Here is a 12,156-nt window from a genome sequence, read left to right as displayed (position 1 = left end):
CAGCAGTGGGAACCCCAGGCCTCGTTGAATTGCCAGGCCTTGGGGCAACTGTCCACTTAAACACCCCTCCCCCCGGTCAGTGGGCCTAATCCAAGGATACTAAATTAAGGAAAAATGTACATGATCACATTACTGAGATTAAAAATTACATGAGCCTTGCAGCTGCTAACACAATTTTGTGTGGAATTATAATATGCCTGCAGACTGGACCTGCAATAACTTTGTGAGGAGGATACATTATAACATTTTTACCAATGCCAATTAACACACAAGAAACACAAATGGCTCCAAAGGATTATTAAAGCATTCTGTGGTGATACTACATGGATTAAAGTTCCAATGGCATGACATACAGTAACAGTTATTTCAGAATTATTCAGGTCTGTCATATCACCAGTCCATAGATTAAAGTTCCATTTGTATGTGTTCAGTGGAATACACATATCTAAGAATAAGTCAAGCTATGAGTCTGATGTACCTACATAAAAAAACCATACTACATTCTTCAATTCGGAGGCCTCAGATTGTTTCTTAATTTACCTTTTTGTGTCTGCCTATTGCACCACAAATAGCAAAATATACATAACAATGCCTCTTTAGTATTTTGAGGCAAAAGAATGAATTAAACCCATTAATCAATTCACTGATCTTATGTCAAATTCTTATTATTTTAACATCTTATACACCATGAAGTTGTCTCCCTCTGTGAATACATACATATGTGTATATGTGTGTGTATGACACACATATATTCCATACACACGATATACATATTTGTATAAAAAGATTTTTGTGTAATAGGGAAACTGTTGATATCTGAATTCTTAACGCTGGTGTACGATGAACATTTTAGGCAAGTATAATGTAAAATATTCAGTTTGCAATGAGGAAGGCATTATTTTATAACAGTAGGTTTTACAGTGTCATCAGTTGAGTTTTGGAAAAAGATCTTTCAAGCACTTTCAGCCAGGGAATAATACAATGATTTGAAATAAAACTATACTAATACTGAATATTCAGTTACTCTGTATTGTTATCAGAAAATATAATGTCTGATAAGTATTTGAAATCTTTTGACAAGAGCAACAATGTCTCCACTCCTTTTTATTCTTTCATGGCCTGACTGAGCTCTATGTAAGATAAATGAAAATAATAGTTACCTGTAACATTTAAGCCATCTGTTCTTTGGCACCATACTGTCCGAGAAGATCCCTTCCATGGGCTAGCCATCCACTTGTATTCATGACACTGGCCATCTGCATGTAAAGCATTGACACTAACAAATAATGGACAAAGCCCCAGGAAAATGCCAGGTTATTTAGCACGGACAGATATCTCTAACAGCAAATGAGAGAGGTAAATAAAACTAGAATTGAGAAAAAAAATCACACTATACTGTTTTATACAAATCTTATTTTTATGCAGTTTTGGAGAAAGTTCAAATAAAACAATAGACCAAATATGCTTCTGAAATTACTATATATTTGATCTCCTTTCCCTCTGTTCTCATGTTATCTCTATAGCAATTTTTCTGTCCACAGAAGTATTTAACACTGAAAAACTGTACTGGTTCTATTCTTGGAGAATTTTCATGAATGAAGACAAAGCAGAAATAGACTACAAATGTTTAACTGTGTCCCGATTAGTTATGGCCACTGTATTGACCTTGATCTAGGTACATACAACTACTGTTCACTGCCCACAGCAATTTCTGTTCATGGTTCATAAGCAGTAAATGGTACTTAGGGTTTGTCTACATTAGAGCTGAAAGGAGTAAATTCCAGATGTACATTTCTAGTTCAGAGAGAGCTAGTGCCTGGATGCCTCCTTGAGCTAGCAGCTTCTGTGGCACAGAAGCCAGCAAACAGAGTGGTAAACAGAGGAGTTTGAGTGGGAGTTCTGTTGGAGGAGAACTTTGAATTTGGTTTCGTATTTGTATTGTTTGTATGTGTAGAGGCAGTGTGCTACAAGAGAAGCTGAGCCCTGATTAGAGGGCGGGACTTCACTGATTAGCAGTCCTATAAAGGTAGCCATCCAGTCAGACTGTGGCACAGACAGCTGCTGCAGCACAGGAGCCAGCAAACAGAGTTGTAAACAGGGGAGTTTGAGTGGGAGTTTGTAAGGGGATTTTGGATTGTGGGACTCGTTGGGGTTTGTTTTTGCTGGGGAGGGGGGGCGTGTTTTGGTTTGTTTTTTTGTTCGCCGGACTAACAGGATTTAGGTGAGAAGGCTGATAAACACAGAGGCAGCAGTGGCCATGGCCCAAGTAGTAGAGAATACAAGGAGGATGATTGGATGTGGTAGCTTCAGTATGTACATGATTCTGGAAGGGTTACCTGAAAGGAGTTTTGTTTGCATGAAGTGCCACCTGATAGAGCTGATGGAAGAAAAGATCCGAGGATTGGAGATGCAGGTGAAAACTTTGGTCGAGTTTAGACGGGGGTTTGAGCAGATGATGGAGCAAAGTCATGAGGTGGCTGAAGGGGAAAGCTTAGACATGCAGATGGAAGCAAGATCAAAGGCCTCTGAGGGGAGACTGCTGGGCGAAGAAAATGGACAGTGGAAGCATGTGACTAAGAGAACCAGGCAGAAGAAAAGATGGGCCAGTGAAGGAGAAATAGAGCTCAAGAACAGGTTTGCGGAGTTGGAGAATGAAAAAGGGGTACAGAAGGTGGCCACTGAAGATGGAAGGGCAAGAAAGAAGAGAAGAGTGGTTAGTCCCATAGATAAAGGGGAAGAGTCAATGGAGACAACACCAATAATGAGCACCAGGAGAATACAGGATGGGTTGAAGAGGATTTCAAGGGAAAACAGAAATGGAAAGCATTTCTAGCTAGAGAAAACAAGAGATAGACCAGAGAATCGGACTGTCACCAGGAAAAGGCAGGTCTACGTGATTGGGGACTTCTTATTGAGAAGAATAGACAGGCCTGTAACTAGAGCTGATCCAGAGAATAGAAGGGTGTGCTGTCTGCCAGGTGCTAAGATACGGGATGTGGGAGTGAGGTTGGAGAGGATCCTAAAGGGAGCGGGAAAGAATCCATTGGTCATCCTTCATGTAGGAACAATTGATATGGCTAGATTCTCGCTGGAACAAATCAAGGAAGACTATGCCAAGCTGGGGAAGACTCTTAAGGAAATCGAGGCTCAGGTGATTTTCAGTGGGATACTGCCTGTTCCTAGGGATGGGCAACAAAGGTGTGATAGGATTATGATGCTCAATAGGTGGCTCAGGCAGTGGTGCTATAAGGAGGGCTTTGGGCTGTATGGCCACTGGGAGGCATTCACGGACAGAGGACTGTTCTCTCAGGATGGACTTCACCTAAGTAGGAGGGAAACAGACTTCTAGGATGGAGGCTGGCACAACTGATTAAGAGAGCTTTAAACTAGGAATTTGGGGGAAACGGTTGGGAGATGTCCAGGTAATCTCTACGCCGGATTTTAGCATTGAGAGGGAGGAAAGCGAAGTAAGAAAGGATATAGCTGGGGAATGGGCATAAGGAGGAAGGGTAGAGTGGATACTAGTCTAATAGGTCATATTGGAGGTACAATGTCCAGGCCAAATTGGGTAAAGAATGTGAGTGAGGCCAAATAGCAAAAATTAAGATGTTTGTACACCAATGCGAGGAGCCTAGGTAACAAAATGGAGGAACTAGAGCTATTGGTCCAGGAAGTGAAACCAGATACTATAGGAATAACAGAAACATGGTGGAATACTAGGCATGACTGGAGTACAGGTATTGAAGCGTATGTGCTGTTTAGGAAAGACAGAAATAAAGGTAAAGGTGGTGGAGTAGCATTGTATATCAATGATGCGGTAGACTGTAAAGAAATAAAAAGTGATAGAATGGAGAAGACAGAGTCTGTCTCGGCAAAAATCACAGTGGGAAAGAAAACTATTGGATCCTCCCCAGGGATAGTGCTTGGGGTGTCCTATAGACCACCGGGATCTAATTTGGATATGGATAGAGACCTCTTTAATGTTTTTAATGAAGTAAATACTAATGGAAACTGCGTAATCATGGAAGACATCAAGTTTCCAGATACAGACTGGAGAAAAAGTGCTAGTAATAATAATAGGGCTCAGATGCAATAGCTGATGAATTCCTTCATCAAGGAGCTGCTGAACCAACAAAGGGGGGAAGCCGTTTTAGATTTGGTTTTGGTGAGTAGCAAGGACCTCATAGATGAAATGGTCGTAGGGGACAACCTTGGCTCGAGTGATCATGAGCTAATTCAGTTCAAACTAAATGGAAGGATAAAAAAATAAATCTGAGACTAGGGTTTTTTATTTCAAAAGGGCTAACTTTAATAAATTAAGGAAATTAGTTAGGGAAGTGGATTGGACTAAAGAATTTATGGATCTAAAGGCGGAGGTGGCCTGGGATGATTTTAAGTTACAATTGCAGAAGCTATCAGAAGCCTGTATCCAAGAAAGGGGAAAAAATTTATAGGCAAGTGTTTTAGACAAAGCTGGATGAGCAAGCATCTCAGAGAGGTGATTAAGAAAAAGCAGAAAGCATATAAGGAGTGGAAGATGGGAAGGACCAGCAAAGAAAGCTACCTTATTGAGGTTAGAGCATGTAGGGACAAAGTGAAAGAGGCTAAAAGTCAAGTAGAGTTGGACCTTGCAATGGGAATTAAAACCAAATAGTAAAAGGTTTTTTATAGCCATATAAATAGGAAAAAAACAAAAAAAGAAAAAGTGGGACCGCTAATCACTGAGGATGGTGTGGAGGTTAAGTATAATCTAGGCATGGCCCAATATTTAAACAAATACTTTGCTTCAGTTTTTAATGAGGCTAATGAAGAGCTTAGGGATAATGGCAACATAACAAATGGGAATAAGGATATGGAGGTAGATATTACCATATCCGAGGTAAAAGCCAAACTCGAACAGCTTAATGGGAGTAAATTGGGGGGCCCAAATAATCTTCATCCAAGAATATTAAAGGAACTGGCCCATGAAATTGCAAGTCAATTAGCAAAATTTTTTAATACATCTCTAAACTCAGGGGTTGTACCATTTGACTGGAGAACTGCTCAGGCTTCAGCTGATCGCTATATTTGGGGTCGGGAAGGAATTTTCCTCCAAGGTAGATTGGCTGAGGTCCTGGAGGTTTTTCACCTTCCTCTCACTTGCTGGAGGATTCTCTGCATCTTGGGGTCCTTAAACCATTTGAGGTCTTCAATATATGAGATATAGGTAAGACGATTATTCTAGGAGAGGGTGGGTGAGATTCTGTGGCATTCATTGTGCAGGGGGCCAGCCTAGATGATCATAATGGTCCCTTCTGACCTTAAAGTCTATTTGCACTTTCCAGCTCTAGTGTAGCCATGTCCTTAGTTTTTTAAGCACTCTATAAATATTTACTATAAATAATATTTTAAACCCATAGACCTGACACTCCTTACATTAGCAAATATATATGAGGAGTAACTAAAATAAAGCACTAGTGAGAAATGAGGAAAAGACCTAGGGATGGCCGAGCCCTAGCCTTTATTTAAAGGAGAAGTCACTGGATATGAAATCAAGAGACCTTATGTGAGAGTTTGGCCATAAGTTACTTTATTTCTTGGTGCCTCTCTATTTCCCGTCTCACTCTTTGCCTATTTAGGCTGTGAGGTCTTTGATCCAAAGACTGCCTCTTAGAATATGTACATACAGTGCATAGACAACAGGGCTGCATCTTTGGTGGGGTCTTTAGGGACTACTGTAATTGAAATAGTCTATAATTAAATAGCAGCCCTCAGTAATTATTTAAAGAGGGAACAAGCCATTTTCCCCTGTTAGAGGTAACATCTAGTGCTAAGTAGGTGAAAGGTGGGATGACCAGTAGGAGGGTGGGGTGTGTGATTTTGCTTTCCCACTAAAAGTGGCATTTATATTATTTGTAAGCTTGGTGTTATTGGTCTCTAGCCAAACTCATAGACTCATAGACTTTAAGGTCAGAAGGGACCATTGTGATCATCTAGTCTGACCCCCTGCACAGTGCAGGCCACAGAATCTCACCCACCACCTCCTAGAATAATCCTCTCACCTATATCTCAGATACTGAAGCCTTCAAATAGTTTGAAGACCCCAAGATGCAGAGAATCCTCCAGCTGTGACCTGTACCCCATGCTACAGAGGAAGGCAAAAAACTTCCAGGGCCTCTGCCCAGTGTGGGCTGGAAGGATATGGACAAACTCTGGAAGCTTGAGTCAATGTCTAATTTCTGAAATATCAGAGGAACCATTAGTGTTGCTCCTGATCATCTGAAGGGTAGGAGTCATGCATACGTCTGGATGGAGGCAGGAAACAGCACTAATGCATTAGTTGTTTCAGAGCATCCATGGCATGTCTGGGGAACAACGTGCTAATAATATACAGGTATCTGTTGCTAGGACTGGATCCACAAGGACGAGCAATTTGGGACTGGTTTAAATTGCCAGGTTCTGAAGAAAGGTGTATCATGACTTTGAAGGAGGCGAGCTGGCTGGAGTCTTGGATATAGGTGGGTCTGCTGCTGCAAGACTGGGCATGACTGCCTTCTGCTAGAGTGTTACCAACAGCAGGGGTGGCCTGAGGTGGGCTGCTGGCAGCTGACGTCCCAACGGAATGCACGATCGGCGCCCCTACCTCCACAGCCCTCAATGGCATGATGTCATCATTGGGCGCCCTGTTTAACGCAGCACTTTAGGCGACGGCCAAGTCAGCCTATACGCACGGGCCACCGCAAACATCAGTGCTGAGGGAGAATGCTCCCTTCTGTCCTTGTGTGAAGGTGCCAATCCTGATCTTTTCATAGGTTGAGAGCAGTGGTAGCTTTCAGTACCTTTGGTACTAGCCCATGTTCCCAGTGAGCTCTGTACACATCTGTTTTGGGGCCCAGAATCTGACTGACACTGAGGGGAGAGAATCAGTCCTTTTCTTAGAGCACTTATGGGGCCATTTATTCCTCCTTTTATGGCCACACTTATCGTTTCCCTTATCATGCCTTCATTTGCTGGAGGAGTCCATTCTAGCGAGTGCCAGCTTCAGAGAGATGCCACCTGGAGGCTCAGGTTGGTAAGATGAGGAGCAGGATGAGATGAGAGATTTTTGCCTCAGTTACCCAAAGTGACTCACTAAACTCTAAATTGGAAAATCTGCAGAGAAACCTTGGGAAGGGGTTTACATTTTCTGAAATTACAAAATGCTCAACTGAACATAAATTGGGCAGTGGTAGTGTCAGGACCCTTTGACATGATGAGCACAGTGATTAGCTTTAGAAATAAGGCTTTAATTTAATAAAATTAATAATAGTTTAAAAACTGAAAATTCAGTAGTAGTTGTTATAGAGCGATGCAACAGAATGGGAGATTCCATTTCTAGAGCTAATAAGGGTCCATTGCATGTGATAGAGTTATCCTACTTTTTGTGATATAATTGTAAATTCCACTTCCTTTGGGGAATGATTCAACAAATCCCCCTAAGAATACACTGTAGCCTATAGAAACCAATGGGACTTCTAGACAGGAAGTACCTAGGGTTTATCTAAAGGTCAGTTGAAAAACTCTATAAAATCTGATTTTTCAGTCCTCTGTCAGTTCTAAGATGTTGATAAACATGTTGTTTCATGTGAAACAAGGAATTTAGTTCAACACACAACAATTCCTCTTGCTTTCAAGTTTTATTTTTATAAAACTGAAGGAATTTTTTTGTTATGAAAAGTTGTTGAAAAATCCAACAGTTCATTTAAAAAAATGTTGAAATGTTTTGCAAATACAGCAGAATTCATGGAATGTTCCAGTTGACTGGAATCTATATTTTTTGTCAGAAAATTTAGTTAAAGAAATTCATTCAGCTTTCTGCAGGATATTTGGGCTGGATTCCCACCTCTGCTATAGACTTCCTATGAGAGCTTAGGCTTGTCTTTCACTTCCTCTTTGTGTCCCCCATTACTCATTTGTAGTACTTCCTTTCTCTCCTTTCTCTGTTTTGTCTGTTTACATTGATGGGCAGAGAATGACTCTTACTATTAATGTGTATAAAACCAAGCATAGTGGGGACTCACTGGTGTTATTGTTAGTCAATTAATAAAAAATAATAGTACAAGGAGAATGAGAGAATACAGTGAATTTTGATTTGTTTTCATTTCTATTAAACATTGAGGCAGAGATGCTACTGGTTAGTAAATTTTGTTATAAATGAAAGTGAATTATTGAGGAAAGAATGAAAAACATTTTTAGAAAAAATTACCATGAAATTTAAGAACTGAATCTAGAATTAAAATTTAACAGGAGATTGGCATAAATTTGTGAAGTTTTTGGATGAAGTTACAAAGCAGCGGTTCACACAATTATTAACATTTACAACATTTTTCAATCTCACAACCAAAATTTGGCAAAGAAGCAGTCCTATGCATCTACATTACAATGGTGGTCACCTACTTTCTATGTTTTGATACTCACCATTACATGATCTTGTTTCCAAAGCCTGTTCCGGACACAGGTGTTGGTTTTCTAATTCCTGAATGATCACTGCCCGGGATCTGACCTGTATCCCTCCAAAGCCAAGATCTTCTCCATTTACGCAGGTCAGCTGACAAAGGCTCCATTCTGACCACTCTTTCAAGTAACAATCACCTGTCCAACAACAAGGATGTAAGAAAGCTGAAGAGTTGATACTAGAGAAGTTTTTAATACTACCAGTAAATGCCATAGGAAGTTCTGATCCAAATCATATTCTCCCTCATTAATTACTAAAACACACTAGAACCATAATTATCTTTATCCTATGAAAAGTTGGTGTTCTGTTACCTATATTTTAATTTCTGTACAAAAGAAAAGATTCTTCAAGGAAACTGAAGTGTTACAAAATCCTATTTATGCCAGAGCATTCCAAGCACCAGTAGCATTTCCATAGCAGTAATTGCTCTCGTTTTCAGTTTCTAAATGAAACTACATTCAGAGTTTGGGCTTTCACAAGTGAAGAGGTACTGCATGCTGTGTTCCAACCCAATTTTCCACATTATCTTCATTATATACTTCTCTTTCTATAAACGGAGAAGGTGACAATTTGTAGATAGCCAATTGGAAAGATAAGGTAAATTCTTGTTCATTCTCCTGCACTTGAAGTAAGTAGAGCCATTATTATTTAAACCAGAGATGGGGAACCTTTTTTGGGTCAGAGGCCACTGACCCACAGAAAAATCAGATGGGGACCACACACAAGTGAGAAACAAAATAAAAAACAAATAAACCCTCATTGATGTGACCCCTAACTGAGAAGGAGAAAGACACGTCTCACATTCCCCTTGCACTCCAGAGCCGGGAGTGGAGGTAGAGGGCAGGCTAGTAGATTTTGTGTGCTCCAGACCCGCAGTGGGCGGCTGGAGCACCAACACAAGCTCCCCAGTGCTGGGCAGGGGAGCCCTGAGCCTCGAGAACCAGATCCGGGGAAGCTGGGGGGGGGGGGGGGGCTGCATCTGGCCCTTGGGCCTGAGGTTTCCCACCCCTGATTTAAATGTATTAGGGAAGTAGACCGGAGAAAGCTTTTACTGTGAGGAACATTCCTTGTAATAAATGAGAATAGCATGAATGGCTTAAAATACCTTCTCTAAATTCCATGATGGTAGGATTAGCTTATGATTAGCTTATGGTTGAAAACAAAGGAATAAAATCACACAAACAAACATTAATTTGCACAACAGCCTGGAGAATACTAATCTGCAGCATGGTGTAAAGGTAATTTTTGCTAATACTGCTGGGTAAAAGGTGTCTAGAAAATTAAACCACAAAAAGACTCATAAATGAGCCTCTTTAGCTTTAATTATTTCAGCAAAAAGACTATTAAAAATTCATGGTATCTTACATTATGCTGACAAAAAATATAATAAGCACCGTGTTGACCAGCTCACTAATTAATGAAGGAATTTTATTTGCTGACATTAAGAAATCATGTAAAGAAATGAATTATTGAACAACTGATGTATGTATAATCGGAAAGCAGGAAGTGATTTTTGGAAACCTTAGTTAGAGTGTACAATTAGCATATCCCCACAGGGTAGTTATTCTCCTTGGCTAAATGTGAGGTTGATCAACCAAAGGTCATTGTTCAGCAAAACTTAAAGGCTGAGCAATAAACAGCTAAATTTCTTTAATTTATTTTGTTTGTTAAATGTATTACAAAATGGCGTATCTAATATCCATTTTCTATTGGAATGCAGAACTGTGTGTTGACAATACATAATTCATTAATTAAAATATTAAATTTGGGAAACCTATAGCTGTGTCTCTGTACTGAGGCTAACGAGACTTTTAGTAAAAGTAGTGATATCACTGGTCAAAATCTCTCCTATTATCTTGGGTGCTCTATATCAGTAGTTCTCAGTATTTTGAAACTATTGTACCTCTTTCAGGAGTATGACTTGCCTTGAGAACTACAAATTTTATCTCACTTAAAAAACTCAGGCTTTGGGGTTTCAGTCCTGTACGTCCTGTCCAGTCCTGTCCCGACTTTCTGCCCTGGGCCCCAGTGAGTATGATGCTGGCCTGGGTGACCTCATTAAAATGAGCTTGCCTACAGTTTGAGAATTACTTATGTAGTATATAAAGCAGTATAAGCAAGTCATCGTATGGAATTTTTGCTTGTACTGATGTCGCTAGCATGTAGCCTGTTATAAAACTAGGCAAATATCTAGATAAGCTGATGTGCTCCTAGAGATCTTTCAGTGTATCTGCAGGGCTTCCCGTACGCTTGGTTGAAAATCCCTGCCATATCAGCTGTCTGCTTGCTCTCATTCAAGGGAATGGTACTTATGCCCATGGTTTCAGACATACTGTTTGAGAAGTGGTGCAGGAGTCTTTGGGATGAAAAATGCTATGTCAATGAAATACCTAATTGCACTTTTAGATGGATACAAAACATTACTGCACCTCTTATAACTCAAATGGCTCAAAAGATTTCTAGAAAATTGCACCTTTGGACTGATACACTAAATTTTGTGCAAAAGGAATGGGTTTGAAAGAGTTGTGAAAGAATGAATATACGTGAAAGAATGAACATGCAGGCTTGGTATGGAATAGATAGTTGTGATGAGACTTGATTTGGCAGAGAAAACAGGACATCTATAGCTGAAATTTCTTGAGAACTGAAGGAGCTAATCTAAAAATAAAGCACTAATTACTTTACTAACAACAGCTACAATCTTGCCTCTCCTCCTTTTTGGAACTTACTAACAGGTTTTTAATTTTCAGAAAAACTGTAGCAGTTCATCTTTAACAGTTGTTATGGTCTCTTCTTCCTAATCCTTCTCAATATGAGGGTCACAGATCTGACAAACCACAACAGTTCCTTTTTTATATAGTCTGTTGAGTAAATGTGGGTGTCATGCATTTGTTGAAAGTGGAAGGATGACGAACAACGATATTTTCCTCAGGGATCAAACATTCATTTATCACAGTGTGATTTTATGTAAGCAAGCACTAAACCTCCTTGGGCTATTTCCTCAACTCCATTAAAAACAACCAAAAGTATTAGACCCTGATTTAATTTAATAGAAAAAGCTGTTCACATGCTTAAAAGGAACATTTAAACACTAAGCCCTCTATCTTTTGGTCAGTCTTTTATTTAAATATCTATGAAATGGAGTCTTCTCATATTCACATTACCATTTCATTTTCTGTGGAGTAAAATAACACCTTTTTTTGTGCCAGTTGTTGAAAAGTAAAATTCTAATTGGGATACTCTATGCCAAACATTTTTTAAAACATTTGTAAATTTATGTATTCCTTTTCCTAGTCATTGTTTTATCACAAAGTATGGTCACTCTTGTGAAACTACTAATAAAAAGTAATTCCTTCAATAGGCAAATGTCATAAAGACTTCACAGCCTGTGGCTAATCATCTTTTTTTCTTTGTATTGTAGGCCATATCAGGTTGACCAATCTTGAAATGCAACAACATATATCTGAACAAGTTTGTTACCTGGACAGGGTAGTGTGCAGGTTTCCTCAAGTACCATTTTCTTATTGTTATCAACAGTAGGCTCAATTTCTCCACAGAATTCATCATCTACTATTTTGCCAACATCTTCATTGGATCCATCATAGACCACACATGAAATGTTCCTGACTCTTGTCCCCTCTCCACACTGTGCATCCTGGAAAGGAAGGGGATGCATAAATGTA

At 39.7% G+C, this 12,156-nt stretch overlaps 1 protein-coding gene across 1 annotated transcript in view; it reads right to left on the bottom strand.

Moving 5' to 3' along the window:
• THSD7A (thrombospondin type 1 domain containing 7A) overlaps positions 1-12,156 on the bottom strand; it is a 540,091-nt gene that overhangs the window by 15,151 nt on the left and 512,784 nt on the right. The window contains exons 26-28 of the mRNA XM_089776685.1: positions 11,954-12,128; positions 8,437-8,610; positions 1,161-1,256 (exon numbers count right to left, since the gene is read on the bottom strand). Of these exons, the coding sequence (XP_089632811.1) occupies positions 1,161-1,256; positions 8,437-8,610; positions 11,954-12,128 (445 nt within the window). The remainder of the gene's footprint in view (positions 1-1,160; positions 1,257-8,436; positions 8,611-11,953; positions 12,129-12,156) is intronic.

This window comes from Pelodiscus sinensis, chromosome 2, assembly GCF_052426305.1.
Source record: "Pelodiscus sinensis isolate ZL-2025 chromosome 2, ASM5242630v1, whole genome shotgun sequence".
Taxonomy (NCBI): Eukaryota; Metazoa; Chordata; order Testudines; family Trionychidae; genus Pelodiscus; species Pelodiscus sinensis.
This window is presented reverse-complemented; position numbering and strand designations above follow the sequence as displayed.